The sequence below is a fragment of the Rhinichthys klamathensis genome, unplaced genomic scaffold (assembly GCF_029890125.1).
Source record: "Rhinichthys klamathensis goyatoka isolate OS25496 unplaced genomic scaffold, OSU_Roscu_1.1 h1tg000136l_1, whole genome shotgun sequence".
In the NCBI taxonomy this organism is placed as follows: domain Eukaryota; kingdom Metazoa; phylum Chordata; class Actinopteri; order Cypriniformes; family Leuciscidae; genus Rhinichthys; species Rhinichthys klamathensis.
This window is the reverse complement of record NW_026606671.1, coordinates 1419855-1437709: the sequence shown is the minus strand read 5'-3', so window position 1 is coordinate 1437709 and position 17855 is coordinate 1419855. Positions and strand designations below refer to the sequence as shown.

At 36.4% G+C, this 17855-nt stretch overlaps 2 protein-coding genes across 3 annotated transcripts; both read left to right on the top strand.

Annotated features, from left to right (window-relative positions):
* Positions 1-7391, top strand: si:ch211-276i12.4 (protein dissatisfaction). Of its 2 annotated transcripts, none has more exons than XM_056257288.1 (7): positions 1-367; positions 1520-2891; positions 3893-3921; positions 4214-4342; positions 4448-4514; positions 5280-5387; positions 6619-7391. In XM_056257288.1, exons 1-7 carry the CDS (start codon positions 234-236, stop codon positions 7255-7257), a joined length of 2478 nt encoding a protein of 825 aa, XP_056113263.1. In that variant the 5' UTR covers positions 1-233; the 3' UTR covers positions 7258-7391. The 2 variants fall into 2 exon arrangements, with proteins under 2 accessions (XP_056113263.1, XP_056113264.1); XM_056257289.1 differs by lacking the exon at positions 6619-7391 and adding an exon at positions 4916-4938 and having other exon boundaries at positions 5280-5362.
* Positions 7392-8991: 1600 nt separating this feature from the next.
* rom1b (retinal outer segment membrane protein 1b) lies at positions 8992-17679 on the top strand. Its single transcript, XM_056257291.1, has 5 exons — positions 8992-9201; positions 9988-10263; positions 13113-13267; positions 13548-13794; positions 17446-17679. Exons 1-5 carry the CDS (start codon positions 9052-9054, stop codon positions 17674-17676), a joined length of 1059 nt encoding a protein of 352 aa, XP_056113266.1. The 5' UTR covers positions 8992-9051; the 3' UTR covers positions 17677-17679.
* Positions 17680-17855: the final 176 nt, after the last annotated feature.

Genomic DNA, 17855 nt, shown 5'->3' with positions numbered 1-17855 from the left:
TTAGACTTGTTTCACTCCTGCTGCAAGCCTGGTGAAGAACCTTCTGCTTGTTAACGGATGCACATTTGAATGTATTTCTTTAGAAGATAATTCTTTCTTCAAACTTCTGGAACTTTACATTTTAAACAGACTCCAAAAAGCTACAAGGATAACATATTTTTTATTATTTTTCTCCAGAACGTACAAGGGAGGCATCAACAGAGTAACACTGCTAAATAGTGTAGGTATAAGGCATGGAAAGATACTTCACACCTGTGCGTGGCTCCTCAGAGGATGAGGTCAAAATGTACAAACATTCCCATCACTTACCTCATCAACATCCTCATCAGCATCCTCTCAACCATCATTACCAGCATGGATCACACAGGTATGTGCTTAAACTTTCTTTGGAGGACATGTGTCAGTGTTGTTACTGTTAACTAAAACTAATTAACCAACCAAATTTTAAAATTGTGTGAACTAAAAAAATAAATAAATATATATATATATATATATAATAGAGGAACAACTTATAATAAAAACGAAAATGATGCTGTCTTGGCAGCTAGCTAACTGAAATAAAATAAGTTAAAATATTACTTCAATTGTAATAAAATTAGTAAAATTGAACTGAAATAAACATAAAAGTGACAAATCCACAATAAAACTACTTCAATTAAAATGAAACCATAATTCAACAAATATTTAAATACTATAATACAACAAAATACTAAAATAATGTTCAAGTGAAATTCAATATACTCTTTTTATCATTAAAACTTTATTATAAAGTTAGTCCCTCGAGGTTAAAATATTTTTCAAACCTTCAAAATTGCAGCTTAAAATAAAACAAAAGTCACATAAACACAGCAGACTGTCCAAAATTTCAGTTTAAAAAGTTTTTGTGATTTTAACTTTAATTTTAGAGTTTTTGAGGTATGTTTCAAGACGAATGGGCAGCGGAGGCTAATGCCATCTTTCCATATTCATACTTTTTCTTTGGCCACGTGGCACATTTTTCAATGATCAGAAGGTGTAATTTAACTATTTTTGAATGTGAAGATATACTGGATATGAATGCAGCAAATCAATTGTGTGCATTTGTTTAAATCTTTTAAATAAAGATAACCTTTCATTTTCTTTCCTCCGGGTTTTCTACTTAGTGCAAATATTTTGAATTAAAACAAAATGTAATTTTATGGTTATACTTTATTTTGATGATTGACTTTAGACATTCTACTAACTTTGCAACTTCATGTCAACTAACTCTCATTATGTATTAGTTGACTGTTAGGTTAGGGTTCGGGTTAGTTTAAATAAGTTGACATGTTGCAAAGTTACTAATCAGTAGAATGTCTAAAGTGAACCATTGAAACAAAGTGTTACCAAATGTATATTGTGGCCTGTAACAGAATACTGGCAAAATGAAAATACTGGCACTATGTGATCTGTTTTGGTCATATGACAAGAACAGATCACATAGGGCCAGTATTTTCATTATTATTCATTTCATTTTCTTATTTAACCCCTCTTAAATCAGTCACAGCTCTTCAAGCAGTCATGGAAAACACAGTGATAGACATGCTCACCATCACCACAATAACCAGCATCACGCTTATCCTCCACACCCTAAAGTGTCTGGAGAACACCACAGATTCAATAAAAGGTCTTCCTCCAGCCTGTCCTCCTCCTCCTCCAATTCTTCATCTGTGTCTTGGACCTCAGAGCCCAGCTTGGATGATGAGACGCATCTCATGCACAAACCCCAGCATTCCCTGTCCTGCTCCAACATCCCTGAGGTTCAAAGGAAGAGCCACGGCAGAGAATCTGAAGACTTTTTTGATCACAGCGATCCCCGCCACAGCCCGGAGAACTCTGTCGAACTGCTCCCTGCTTCTCAGCATGATAATCGGATGGCAAAACTCTCCAGGGGCCATAGCAAAAGCGAGGAGGCCCTTCAGCAAAATAAAGATTGTTACTCAGCAGGATCTCACCTCATAGATCATGAGCCACTTTACAAAACTGCGAGCCTGGGACAAAGCCTTGCCTTTAGTGGCAATGTCAACAACACACTCAGAGGCAGGGCAGTTCCCAAGAAGGCGGTTTCAACAATTCAGCTGCCCAGCAAAGGTATTCTGAAAAACAAAGATGAGGGACAGAAAGGAGGCAACTTCAGGAAAGCCAAGTCTATGGAGGTGCTCTCCACCAGGGTGCAGGTCACAGAAACATCCAAGCAGATTACTATGGAAGCTGCGAGGGATAACTTTGTGAAAGGGAAGCTGCAGTTCTCGGCATTTCTTGATGAGATCACCAAGCAGGTAATCAGTCCCCGTGCACTCAGCTCTTTTGGCTTAAACACACCAACGCCCCTAAAATCTCCAAACGAAGAACGCATAAACCGCAGAGGCAAGCAGGAGAGCGTTGTGCCGTCACCAAAACAGCAGCCCATCAGAGCCGAGAGACCCGATTCAGGAAAAAACGGTATGGATTCAAGCTCACTCTCTCGATCACATAAGAGACCAAGCAAACAGCATCAGGACCACTACCACAACCGAAGCCTGACCAGTCCTATACCACCACCACCACCACCGCGCCATCCTTCTAAAGCTGAAAGACAAGGGGCTTCCTCGGGTAAACAGCACCAAAGGCAATATTCTCAGATGCTCACTGACGGTACCAGCACCAGCCCTGAAACTATCCGCAGCCACCTCTCTAAACACAGAGTGCGACATCAAAGTAGTCACGGCCCATCCAGGCACTTGGTTCCTAAGCAGGAGAAGGGATCACCGCCTCCTCTGCAAGCCCCAGGGCTGGAGTCAGAGTCTCAGTCGAGTAAATCATCCAGTGCTAGCTCCGAGAAAAGTGTCAGATCCAAACACATGGGACACAGGAGGCAGTCTAAACCTCACAGGGTGAGTTCAAAAAGCTGAACAAAAAAGTTTTTAAAATGTTTTTAGAAAGCTTCAAATAAAAGAAAACTAATAAACAAACTAATAAATAAATAGTCAGTTCCCCAATCATTTAATATGAGTTTTGGAATTATTGCAAGTCAGTTAACCAAATTTGAGATTTGTATGATTTTCTTTTATTTAGCAATAATCATTTGATAAACTTCAAATTCAAAACTTCAAATAAAACTTCAAACAATTTATACAATTTACACAATTACAAATCAATATAGAAATGAAAATCTACTTTTAACTAAATTAAGCTATTACTCAGTATGTGTTTCAGACCAAATGTTGTTTTGTATTTGTGGATAAATTTAATATTCAAAAGATTTTGAGTCAATAAGAGAGTGACAGTAAAAACAAAATTCTACTTCGAATAAATATTTTTTAACCTTCTATTTATCAAAGAATCCTAAAAAAAGAAGAAAAAAAAGAAGAGAAAAAACATTAAGCAGCACAACACATTTTCAACATAGTAATAAATGTTTCTTGAGCACCAAATCAGCATATTAGAATGATTTCTGAAGGATCATGTGACTCTGTCATCAAATGACATTTTAAAATATATCAAAATAGAAAAGTTATTTTAAATTGTAATAATATTTCACAATATTGCTGTTTTTCCATAAATAAAAAAAAAAAAATTAACCTTTTTTCTCACAAACACTTGTAACAGGATTCAATATTTGATCTTGAAGAACAGTCATAATATGCCATTATAACAAGCACAGCTTGTTTAAGGTTTTTAAAATCAAATCAAATTTGGCATGGCATTGGGTTAACCTCTAAAAAGCCTGAGGGATACCCTTCATTGTGTCCATATCTGTTGATTAACACAATTGAACCAGACGAGTCATCAATCAATGGTCTTCCCTGGAGCGTATCACTTCAAAATCAATATTCTATTTTGCGCTGTTCTATGATTACTGTTTCACCCCCTCACTTCTTTCTCTTGCCCCCAGGATTCTGTCAGTTCCATGGAAAGAGTTCAGTAAGTGGTTCCCCCTTTTTTTTCTGATTGGTTATTTCAGACTATTGATCTTATTCCAGAGCTTTCCCCCATTTTACTCTGCTCAGTTTCCTAAAACTCTGTCATCCAGCCTGAGCCATATCGATTGCTTCTATTTTCATCTCTCTGTTTATCTGTTCTGTACAGTCAGAGCAGAGTCATGATGCTTTTTTGTTGTTTTTTTGCGAGTGATTTATGATACTGAGTCTGTGCAGAAAAACAGCAGTTTACCTCCTGACAGATAAACAACACATCGATGTGTAATATATTGCAGGATGCTGGAGGAGTACAACAAAGAGCTGCACGAGAACCTGTTGCAGACAGTGGCATGCATTGAGAACATGGAGACAGAATTGCAATGTACCAAGTCAGAGTTAGTCAGCTGCAAAGAGAAATACCGAAGGTCAGCATTTAAGCTTTACATCCTACATGAAAAACAAACATTTTTGCTACAGTTCTTAAAAATGACACCACCCCACTCTCTCTTTGTCTAATGCCTCATTTGCAGGCTCCAGGAGAGCTATTCTGTTTATCAGCAGGCAAACAGCGTCTTGGAGCAGAAACTCAATTCTGCGGTAAGATTAACATGAGTTTTAGGAGGCACTTTCCACAAAATCAGTACAAAATAGGATCAGAAAGAAAAATGCATTTGTTTTAAATAAAAGAAGGAAAATGTTTATTGCCAACTATAGAATGTTAGCTAAATAATATATGAGCGGTTTTATTCTCATTTTATATAATTAAGTTTGTAGTTTTTTCAACCTTGTTAAAATGTATGACTAATTACAGTTTAGACCCTTTTTTTTGTAAACTTGTCAATGTCAATATTAAATATTTACAGTTAAAAATAAAACTTAACCTAAATTGTTAAAATGAACTAATAATTAAATTGTGTTTTAGTGCAATTGTGCAATTAATTGTAAATCAGTTCAATAGAACTTTTATGACATTTTACAATTTTACATGTTGGATACAGCTGAGAAGGTCAAGACTTCTAAGGTAGGACCAAATCATCATTTTTAGCGTAGATATGAGATTTGTGCTTAACATCAAAATTGACCACATCTGTGGAAAACACTAGACAGATTAAACTGGTTGCTGCAAAAGATACATACAGTGTGATCGTTCTACAAATAAGCTCTCTGTTGTGAATGTTTCTTTTTTTCTTGTATTAAGTGATATAAAATATCTATAAAATATCAAATATGATGTTTTCAGGCCTTTTTATGGCTTATCAATTAAAGCACCTGCTTTCCCTTACGTTTGTAAATTCACATCTGCTGAAATGTCTCTAGTGTTACATTTAAGCAGTATTTTTTTTTTGTACTGTATTTTGACAGGTAGACAGCTTGGACTCAGAGAGGAAGTTCCTCACGCAGAGAGTTGTGGATCTGACTAAACAGCTGGATACCGCTCAGAAAACCATCAACTCTCTGGAAAACATCAATGTAGGTGCAACACACAGACAGATACAACAAACAGATGCTCCACGTCTTCCATTTTTTGGGCAACTAGTCAATTACACACTAAACAGCTTATAAGCTCAAGCTAACTAAAAAATGACTCGTCACAAGCCACATGTTGAATGTTAAAGTCTGCATGAAATGGAAGATACAAGTCTTTTCTTCCTTATTGTGACGTATATCTGAGTGAAACAGCTTCTTGAACAAGAATGTATAGGGTATAAAAATGTATAAAAATGTATAAAAATGTATAGGGCTGCTGTGGTTTGCTAGAGTATAACAGTCGGGTTCTAGAAGTAAAAACTCCATTCATTATCTCTATATGGAAATTGATTTTTAGCGAAAATGTCTAAATCTTTAAAGACAGTCCAACTGTAAACTACGAGGTTGATAATCGACGGCAGTTGCTTTGGTCAAAGCCATCTGTTCGCATTATTTCAACTTCTGCAAAAAACAATCATGTTTTACATTGGAATTTGTGGGGAAAAACTACATCACCCATGATGCTGTACAGAAAATTCCACCAATCAGAGAGCTACGACAAGCAAAACATGCCAAAGATCTTTATATGCATTTTGCAATAAACTGAAAGTTTTGTTTTTTTGGGGTGGTAATCTTTAGGCACCTTTTAATCCGATCTGATTCCTATTCTGGGATTTTCAGAAAAGAGAATCGCGATGCATATAGCCTTCTCCCATCCCTAATATATACACTCTAAAAAATGCTGGGTTGTTTCAACCCAAATTTGGGTCAAATATGGACAAACCCAAATGTTGGGTTAAAAATGTAATTAAAAAATGTACAGTTGAAAGTGAAAGTTGAAGTTGGGTTAAAATGTTAAAATACATCTTTAACCCAACATTTGGGTTTGTCCATATTTGACCCAAATTTGGGTTAAAACAATCCATCATTATTTAGAGTGTATATATACCGATTTTGCTGTTCGTTTTACACAGTCTTGTTTTTGTCTTTTTGTCTGGTTTTCAAATAGTTTTTTTCTTTAAATAAATGTCTGTAATGTTGTGATTCACCTCGTAGCTGATTGGTTTGGTTCATAGCTTACAACGCTTTAACAAAAACGTTTTAAAAAATGTAAAAAAAATTATTCTGAAACCAACGTTGCTGAAAAAATGGGCGGCGGGCACTGATGCTGTGATGATGTGAGTGACAGGTTATTTCATGGTGACTTTATGGGTTAACATCTTTCTCTCCTCAGATTCACTCATTGATTAGTGAGTTGTTGAAAAATCACTTTGACTCTCAGAAAGGACTGGAACACTTCTTATGTCCTCGAAAATCTCCAGGCCAACCTGATAGTGACCAATCAGACAGTGTGCAAGAGCTCAGAAACGAGCAACCATCTGGAGAAAAAAGGGAAGTTTTTGAATGGCCACAGACTGGACAGACATGCTCAGGTGCCAGACAACAGCCTCCCACAGCCTTTTTGCCATGGAAACATGATCATGATCCATGGGCAGGGTCAGAGCAACTTGTGGTTAAAGGAAGTGACTCACAACTTCCTTTTCTTTTTGCTGATGATATGCCAATCCACAAAACGATGGCAGATACAAAGGCCCCAAGTCATCAAATGCATCAGTTAGCCGTGAACACAGAGATCCACATTGTTCCCCCAAACCCATATAACCTAGATGAGATGAGGCTCAGCAGACAGAGAGGTGGAGAAGCAGACCCTGATTTCACGGTGGGGAAAGACCCTGATTTCAGCTCTCTCACAGCTCAGAGGATGCTGAATGAGCTTTTGAACCAGATTCCTCCTCCAGCGCATGATGGTAAAGGGAAGGATAGTTTAGAAGCAGTGATGGGGGGCAGAGAACTAACAGAAGGAAAACAGTAACATTCAATCTGAAGTTTATATGGTAAATAATATAAGAACTGGATGAAAATCGCAATAACGTCCCCCATTACCATGTTGGTAATTATGAAATACACTTCACTTCTATCTTCACAAGTACAATTGTTGTATGCAAATAAGTAGGCCTGTATACCATGGTTTTGTGCTATATAAATTAAAATAATTTAGTTTTCAGGTTTCCTGCTTTGATTTGTGGTTAAATACATAATATGTGAAAGGCATTCTCTGTGTTTGTGTTTTTATACCTGCTTGCACTTTTTGCCCTTGTATATTCTGAAAAGCTCAAAACTGGTAATCAACAAATTAATATGGTTAGAACAATGCATTCCAATCATAGAATTTTAGTGATAACCAAATTTACTTTCAAAGAGCTGCTTATTCAAGGATTTTTGACTGCTTAATGTTTGCCTGTAAAAAATTCAAATTGAGAGTGAAAAGAGCTTCTGTGAAATATGTAAATTAACGGCTGAGACCATTAATGTTCATGTGTCCATTTATTGTATAGATTAACAATTAGCAAAGTTTTCGTGGTTGTGATTCTGAAATCTAAGTGTTAATAATCTCTGCAATTAGCCATATAGCCATATTATTTTATTATATAATATCCTGAAATTAATAAAGTCTTTGCTGTACATTTGAGAATTGTTTATATTTGTCTATATTATATTGTTTGAAAATTTGGTGTCTTTATATCCATAAAACAGTGTCATCAGTTATGCCAATTTCTTCAAGTGATTTTAAGTTAAAATCATATGATCAATACACCACAACAGAGTTAATACACCGCTTTGTTATATTTCAAATTATCCATTCTTGGTTTTATAATATAGAGTATTTATATTATGTGTATAGTCACAGTAGATTTAAATACTGTTTCCATGAGAAACCAACATTATAGACACAAATTATATTCACCTCTGAGCCATAACCATACGTTGTCTGCAAAGGCAGTAACCATCCCAAGATTGGCCTACAATAGAATATGAAATATATTAAATATGTCATATTATAAAATATTTGTAATTTTTGCTTCTATGTTTTTAATATCCGAGTCATTTTTGTCACTTTGGTGAGATTTTTGCCCTAAGCCCTCGTTTATTTCTGGCCCTGCCATATAGATGCTCACAGGGTTCAAATGTGTGTCACATTCTTTCATGCCTACATTCTTGTCAGTTTATTTCGGTTTCACAGTTTCTCAGTCCATTACATGGCACACCTTACATCAAACCCCTCCCTCTGGCACTCTTTCTGGACCTGTTGAACAAGGGCAGGTTTACTTAGAGGACACTGGCCTGGATTTTCATTGGTGGAGTTGGTCTAATAGGATCAGACATGATGACAGGAGATTATGACACTCAGGCCATAATACTCAATATCATATTTTTAAGCCCTAGTCAAAATGGCTGCCAAACTGTAGGAGGCATATTGAAGGCTCAGGGTCTGAAAAAAAGGGCACTCAAACATTCTTGAAGGTAATTCATATATTTTCTTTTACACAAATTAAAATCAGATAATCTGTCATTTAAATTTTTTTTTGTCAGATTAGTTATATCTGAAGTATTTTGGAGATGATTTCTGAGTAATCTAATGATACTGGATTGCACAGTCCTGTTGCAAATTTTTAGATTTAACAAAACCTGATAAAACGATGGGAATTTACCTGAATGACATGATGATTTGCTGAGCTGGATACTGATACTGCACGGCCTCTATTAAAATCCTCTTCTGCAATCTAAACTTCCCTTTCTCCCTATCCTAAGCCTCTTCCTAAGCAGCATGGTGTTGTTAAAACTAAAGTTCCCCTTCCAAAAGAGGGTGCGTCTGGCCCAGGGTCTCTGGCTGCTTTCATGGGTGGCTATGTTCTCTGGAGCCATCACCTTTGTTATGGGAGTCTTCCTCAAAACTGAGCTACATCGCAGATCAGAGGTAATGAAACATTTTCTTAATTAATAAACAGAAAGATAACCTACAAATAAAAGAATTAGATGTACTAATGTATCCCTAGATACATGCTTGTTTGCCAAGAACATAAATGAAAACATAACGTATTGCAGTGTGTAGTTTGCCTGCCATTACAGTCCATTAGGAACTATAAAGTGTGTGAAAGGATAGTGACAAATGCGATCAGTGCTTCAAAACATGCTTAACAGTTTTTCGAAATACTGTTTTTACACTAAGCAAATGCCATTTTTCTTTTAAACGAGGTTTGGTATTTTTGCAGATATTATTTACTGTATGTACAATACTACTATTACTACTTTCATTTACCCTTTATATAGTCAACACCAGTGTAACAGGCCTAAGCTTTGTCTTGTTGAGGAATAATCTCACATAATCTGAGGATTGGCCCTCACATAAGATCTATATAGTGTGCACCAATAATTCAGCTTGCGTCTATATGAAGTTAATAAACCTCACAATTAAAGCTGTAAGTGAAAAGCATTGTGGTGAAAACTATTATTATCCCACACCTGTTGAACAGTTAAACAGAACAGTTAGTTAAAACATCCAGGCTATGGAAATGCAGTTGCTTAATAGTGGGTTAACCTTTTTCTTATACTGGATTCATTTAGAGTTCAAGTTTTCAGTTGAAACATCAGCCTTGAATACAGAATGTAAAGGGAACATTGTTCTGGGCTTTCATGATCAAATGCTGCTAAAAACAGGATAGAGGAGAGATTGCAAAAATGTAATCCTTCTCACTCTATACAGGTGATGCACAATATGGACATCCACATTGTGCCAAATCTGCTGATGGCAGTGGGGTTAGCATCAGTGGGCATCAACATCTGTGCTAGCAAAGTCTGCCAGGACTCACTGGACCCCTCGCGTTTCCCACGCTGGAAGACGTTTCTTCCTCTGTTCTTCTTCTTCTCTGTCTTCTTCACCTCCTTGCTGCTGGTAGCCATGATTCTGAGCTTCGCCCTGCAGCCCAGCCTGGAGGAGTCTCTGAAGATTGGGCTAAAGAACGGCATCCGTTTCTATAAGGTTGGTGAGAGAAAGACGATTAACAAAGTCATTTAACAGCAATCAGTTGTCCTATAATTCATTCTCAGTGTATTAATGAATAAATATGGCATTTCAGAGTACTATAGATATATATAAAAAAAAAAAAAATCAAGAATTCTTAAGTCCAATAATTAAATAATTAAATAAATATGGCATTTCAGAATATTATACACAAAAAATAGAAAAAAGGTCCAAGCCCAAAATGGCAAAACACTAAGCTATTAATTGTCTTAACCACAAATTATTGGTCAGGAAATTAGCTAAATTTCTCAGAAAAATATCAAAGACAGATTGAAGTGTTTGGAAGAATATGGAAAGTTGTGTGTGGATTGATGAATCACAATGAAACACGAGTTGCATGATAATACTCCTGAGCGGTGTGTCTTCAAAAGCCTGCTGAGAAATATAATAATAAATGCATCTCTACCACTGTGAAGCATGGAGGAAGAGGTGTCATTGTGTTGGGAGTCTTTTTAGCTGCTATTGGTGTGCTTTACTCGTGTCATTTAATGCTTTGGAGTACAGAAGAATTTTGCAGAATGGCTTGCTTTCCACAATTGAAAGGTTGTTATCAAAAGAGGACTGATCAGATGTTATTTTTCTCCCAATTTGCAAAGACCACCAAGAATTGGCTTGAGAACAAGTCCATCAGGCTCATGTTTTGGCTATAGGCCAGAGTCCAGCTTAGATTTGAACCCTATAGTGAACATTTAGTCTCACATTAAACTCATGCAAACTGGGAGACATTTTTTAACTATGAATGAACTGTTTGAAGCCATAACATTGAGTGGAACCATGACTCTTCTTTACTAAGTTACTTTAGGTATTTGTGCAATTCTTGCTAATTTCCTGACCAGTGATTTGTGATGTGATGAAAATGGTTCAGACCATTAAAATACCACTAAATATTAAACAAACAAACACATACATATATATATACACTCACCGGCCACTTTATTAGGTACACCTGTCCAACTGCTCGTTAACACTTAATTTCTAAGCAGCCAATCACATGGCGGCAACTCAGTGCATTTAGGCATGTAGACATGGTCAAGACAATCTCCTGCAGTTCAAACCGAGCATCAGTATGGGGAAGAAAGGTGATTTGAGTGACTTTGAACGTGGCATGATTGTTGGTGCCAGAAGGGCTGGTCTGAGTATTTCAGAAACAGTTAATCTACTGGGATTTTCACGCACAACCATCTCTAGGGTTTACAGAGAATGGTCCGAAAAAGAAAAAACATCCAGTGAGCGGCAGTTCTGTGGGCGGAAATGCCTTGTTGATGCCAGAGGTCAGAGGAGAATGGCCAGACTGGTTCGAGCTGATAGAAGGGCAACAGTGACTGAAATAACCACTCGTTACAACCGAGGTATGCAGCAAAGCATTTGTGAAGCCACAACACGCACAACCTTGAGGCGGATGGGCTACAACAGCAGAAGACTCCACCGGGTACCACTCATCTCCACTACAAATAGGAAAAAGAGGCTACAATTTGCAAGAGCTCACCAAAATTGAACAGTTGAAGACTGGAAAAATGTTGCCTGGTCTGATGAGTCTCGATTTCTGTTGAGACATTCAGATGTTAGAGTCAGAATTTGGCGTAAACAGAATGAGAACATGGAACCATCATGCCTTGTTACCACTGTGCAGGCTGGTGGTGGTGGTGTAATGGTGTGGGGGATGTTTTCCTGGCACACTTTAGGCCCCTTAGTGCCAATTGGGCATCGTTTAAATGCCACGGCCTACCTGAGCATTGTTTCTGACCATGTCCATCCCTTTATGGCCACCATGTACCCATCCTCTGATGGCTACTTCCACCATGTCACAAAGCTCTAATCATTTCAAATTGGTTTCTTGAACATGACAATGAGTTCACTGTACTAAAATGGCCTCCACAGTCACCAGATCTCAACCCAATAGAGCATCTTTGGGATGTGGTGGAACGGGAGATTCGCATCATGGATGTGCAGCCGACAAATCTGCGGCAACTGTGTGATGCCATCATGTCAATATGGACCAAACTCCCTGAGGAATGCTTCCAGCACCTTGTTGAATCTATGCCACGAAGAATTGAGGCAGTTCTGAAGGCAAAAGGGGGTCCAACCTGTTACTAGCATGGGGTACCTAATAAAGTGGCCGGTGAGTGTATATATATATATATATATATATATATATATATATATATATATATATATATATTACTTGAAAGAAAGAAAGAAAGAAAGAAAGAAAGAAAGAAAGAAAGAAAGAAAGAAAGAAAGAAAGAAAGAAAGAAAGAAAGAAAGAAAGAAAGAATTCTCAGCCTCTGGCATTTTTTGATGACATTTGTATATAGAGTCTAGACAACACTTGATTCAAAGAAATGTTTCAAAAGACAACTTAATATTAAAATCAAAATAATTTAAAGAATTTGATATTGAATTGAATAGAGGGATTTCAATTACAAGTCATACATTTCTTTTAATGAAATGATGTTTTATAAACAAAGTTCGGGAGGAGCACGTTCAAATAATCATTCCAATCAACTGGTCATCAAACAATTACCATGTCTACCCTATCAGCACGAGAAGGAGCATATAAATATTCACTCTGTCAACTCACCTAACATTCCTTGACAGTTTCAGCATCCCTCCACCACCCCGACTCCTCACTCTTGGCTTATCTTATTTATTTATTTCACAGCCAGGAATACGGGGGGAGTGCTCTGGGTTCGGGCCGAATACCTAACTCGGAGCCCTCTCCTCGGACAGCACGACAAATACGCATTTATTCTATCTGACTTATTTGTAAGTGTGAACTCGTGAACTGATGTTAAATATCTCTATAGGACACAGACACACCAGGCCGTTGTTTCCAGAAGGAAACTATTGACCGTTTACAGATTGAGTTCCAGTGCTGTGGTAATACTAACTACAGGGACTGGTTTGAGGTGCAGTGGATCAGCAACCGCTACCTGGACTTCACATGCAAAGAAGTGAAAGAGTGAGTCCAAAAATCAAAGATACCCCCCCCCCCCCGCCCCCTTTAGCTTCCAAGGTTAATTTAGAATGTCATGTTCTGAAACAGGATGTCATCACCAGACAAAGAAAGACCAACCCCTAGTACTCGCAAATCAATTATGCATGTGTGCATGAGCCTGGCGCATTGATCAGAAAGTCAATAAAGGCAGTTGCAGAATCAATGATGTAACAAAACTAGGATATGTATAACTATAATTGCATTATATAGTCTTATGTTTCTGTCTGTTACATTTTGCCGACAGTCGAGTGAAGAGTAACATAGATGGGCGTTATCTGATGGATGGGGTCCCATTCAGCTGCTGTAACCCCTCCTCCCCCCGGCCCTGCATCCAGAAGAGTCTCCGGGACAATTCTGCCCATTACAACTACGAATATCAGACTGAAGAGCTCAACCTGTACAATCGAGGTTGCCGCCAAGCCCTTGTCAACTACTACATGGGTTTAATGAACACCATCGGCCCTTGTGTACTGCTTGTTTTCCTTCTCCAGGTATGGGCTGATTAATGGGTTTAATGAGTAATTACAGACCACTGATCCTCATTTTCCAAAAAGGAAAAGAGTTTGCGTTTCTGAGCCATGTTCTCTCAGGAATCTCCTGTGGGCATTTTTAATGGAAGTTTTTGATTTATGAGTAAAATAAGATCTGTGTTAGATGTTATATGAAAAGACTTTCATGTTTTGTTGTCCAACATAAATAATATTCATACCTCAAACGTGAATTCTGAACACCCTAATTAAAAAACTTAAGTTGCTATATAAGGACTACAATGGTCAGTAAAACACTGCCATACAGGTTAGAGGTCAGTAAAAAAAAATCTTTTCAGTGAATACTTGTATTCTGCAAAAATTTATTAAATTCAGAAAAAACATGAAAGGCTCTTTAAGTAATGCTAACGACAGAACTTATTTTACTCAAAGCACAAAACCAATATCCTTAAAAAAACATGTTAACTTCCTAAATTAGCCCAAATTGACATGATAACAGAACAGCTCTATTGGATGAGTGTGTAATTAGTGCACCGTTTAGTCACCTAACAGTCCCACAAAATAATGTTTTTAACTCATTCAGACCCTGCGTCCATTACAATGGACATCACATGTCAGCCTCCTTTTTTTTTTACTTCTGGAGCATTTCACCTAGTTTAAAGCCTGCAGTCCATGAGATTGGACGTTTGTCATCCAATCAAATGGCAGTAAAGCTCTGCATGTAGTAATTATAAAAAAATACACTTCATTGAAGAGAAGCATGGCAGCACTTCACTCCAAGCACAGAAGCAAGCAACATTTTCTATGGTTTTATTGACATTTTTTATATATTTTTGCCATTATTTCATAGTTTGTATGTAAAATAGAAAGATTGAACTTATTAATTAAAGTTAAAAATCGATTGTAGAATTGCACGTTTTAAATCAGGATTTTTTCAAATGTGTCTGTCCATTAGAATGGACAGTGGGTTCGAAAGCCTGTTACTGAAATCACATGTCCAGTAAAGCTGATTGAAATTTCTTATATAAAAAAATCTATATCACAGTACCGATACATTTTTGAAACTTTTTCATATGCAGAATATACAGTTCTTGAAGTGCTTGAACATATAGCTGATGGAAATATCTCAGATGTTGACTTTATGTGGAGTGATGAGGAAGATGGAGATGTAAGAAAAATATCCGTATTTAAAACTTTATAAAGTAAAATAACTAGCTTCCGGCCAAATGAACATACGGATTTGACTTCAATCTAAAGCGCAACTTGAATATGAATATTTTTCATATTTTATTTTATATTAATATTTTTTTATGGATATGCACTTTTATGATGGATAGATGCACTTTTATGATGGATAGATGCACTTTTATGATGGATAGATGCACTTTTATGGACTTTCAAAACAGAAACAACCATTCACTGCCATTATAAAGCTTGGAAGAGCCAGGGCATTTTTTTTTATATAACTCTGATTGTGTTCGTCTGAAAGAAGAATGTCATATACACCTAGGATGGCTAGAGGGTAAATCATGGGCTAATTTGAATTTTTGGCCAAAAATTATATTTGTCATCACTTACTCACCCTCATGTTGTTTCAAACCTGTATGAGTTTCTGTATTCTGCTGAACACAAAATAAGATATTTTAAAGAATGGCCAAAAATTATATTTGTCATCACTTACTCACCCTCATGTTGTTTCAAACCTGTATGAGTTTCTGTATTCTGCTGAACACAAAATAAGATATTTTAAAGAATGTCGGTAACAAGACAGTTGACAGTAGCCATTGACTTCCATAGTATTTTTTTTCCTACTATATATTTTCCTAATAACTATATTATATTATTATAATATAATATTATCATTCTTAGAAACTATTTTGAAAATTACAATAATATTTAGCAGTAATGTATCAATATAGATATTACAGTACAATACCGTATAATTAATTACAGCAGAAGCAGACCAAATTACGAAATACAGTAAAAATACAGTAAAGTACTATTTTGTAGTCTACAGTACTGATCTTGTGCACTGTAAAGTGAATTACACTACAGTTACTGGAAATCGAAATACAGTAACTTGCTGGCAACCGTGCTGCCAGTAATGTACTGTAAAAATACAAGAAAACCGTTAACAGAGAAATTGTTTCAAAGATGCACACTGGAAATGACTCTAACGTGAATGCATTCATTGATTCCTTGGTTTATTTTGTTATGAATAAACAAATGTGCGATCTATAAAGCAAAAACCTTACAATTAAAGTTGCAATAATGTTCAAGTTTTTGATCTAAAAAAAAGAAAGATGCATACAGAAAATGACTTTAATATGACCATATTGATTGATTCAAAGATATTTAGTTTGTTACAAACAATGTGCAATCTGTAAAACAAAAACCTCAAAATTAAAGTTGAAATGGTATACTGCTGAAAAGTTTTTGACCTTGAGAAAAAGCTTAAAGTATAGACCAACAAATTTTATGTTTATTAATTTATTTCATGTTGGTACATTTTTGGGAAGTACACCTGTTTTGACCTGACGTCCATTGGAATGGACAAAAAAAATTACAATGAAAGACAATATATATATATTTTTTTTTCATTTGGTCTCATTAATAGAAGCCTCATAAGCTGGGAAAATGTACTTTTATATTTTTCAGAAACTTGAAACATAATTCAGGTCTGAACAATGTTTACACACATGCATAATATAAGAGTTGCTGATCACACCAACATTAAAAAATGCATGCACCTAAAAAAGCATGTGATAATAGTTGCTTCAGATAACTGTTTTGTGTGGACCCCCCACCCCCAAGTAACCACATGATTTTAAGTGTCAAACATGAATAACACATTGTATAATCTAATGTGCGCAACACATCGAACCGTTCACACACTCACCACTCAGTTAATATTGACACTCTTCCGGAAAGGCTGGCAGTAGAGTTGTGAACTCAGAGGTGTCAATATTCATTATTTAATCATTAAAATAACTTGCACCCAAAACCACATCACTATCTTAGCTTTTATAACAGTCACAGCTTTTGTAACACTATTGACTCATCACGTCAATAATTCAATAATCAATCAACTTGATTTATTATAAATAAACTTGATTTCAGCTGCCAGCACCAATAAAACTAGATTTGCTTTGATAAAATAGATTGTTATAGTATGATATTTACTTTAATGTTGCATACTATTAGCAGTTACTTCAAAAATTCAAGTGTGGTTTGTTGTTTTTCCAGCCACATATTAGTATACAGTGGAATAAAATGTTGTTTAAAAGAGAGAGAGAGAAAAACTATTAACATTATGTTACCCACTCACCCATGTCCTTATAAACATGTATGACATTCTTGCTTCTGTAGATCACAAAAGAAGATATATATATATATATATATAAAAGTTTATTTGTCCATACAATGAAAGTCAAATGGGTCTGATGTTGTTTTGGACCCCGATGCTCTTCAAAATATAATCTTTTGTTGACAGGTTTGCAACAACAATGAGGGTGAGCAAATGACAGAATTTTCATTTATGGCTAAACTATGACTTGATGAAGTCTCTTTAAGAAAAGTAATTTGAAAAAAAAAAAACTAAAGAAATTGTCCTAATGTCATTTGAACTGTGACCTCTGTCTCCTTGGTCCTCAGATGTCCATTCTAGTGAGTCTGCGCTATCTGCAGACTGCAATGGAGGGTGTGCTGGGAGAGGAGAATGTGGAGATCGAGACAGAGGGATACATCCTGGAGAAGGGAGTGAAGGAGACATTGTTGGAGACTAAAGAAAAGATGATGAAATTCCTCCAGTTCGCTCAGGTGGGCGACGCATCCGCTGCGACCCAGGGCACCGAGCCAGAGGCAGAAAAGCCAGCCACAGCCTAAAAGACCCATGAGTGCTAACTGTCCTTGATTATCATCATCCAAGGGAAATAAAGTCATCGTAATTATAATGTAACGTTGCTACTTCATTGTTAAATGAAGTCATCAAGTTACCCAAATATTTGAGGTAAAAACCAGTAACCTCTCAAAATGCTGGAAATCTGATGGTACCAAAATACCCC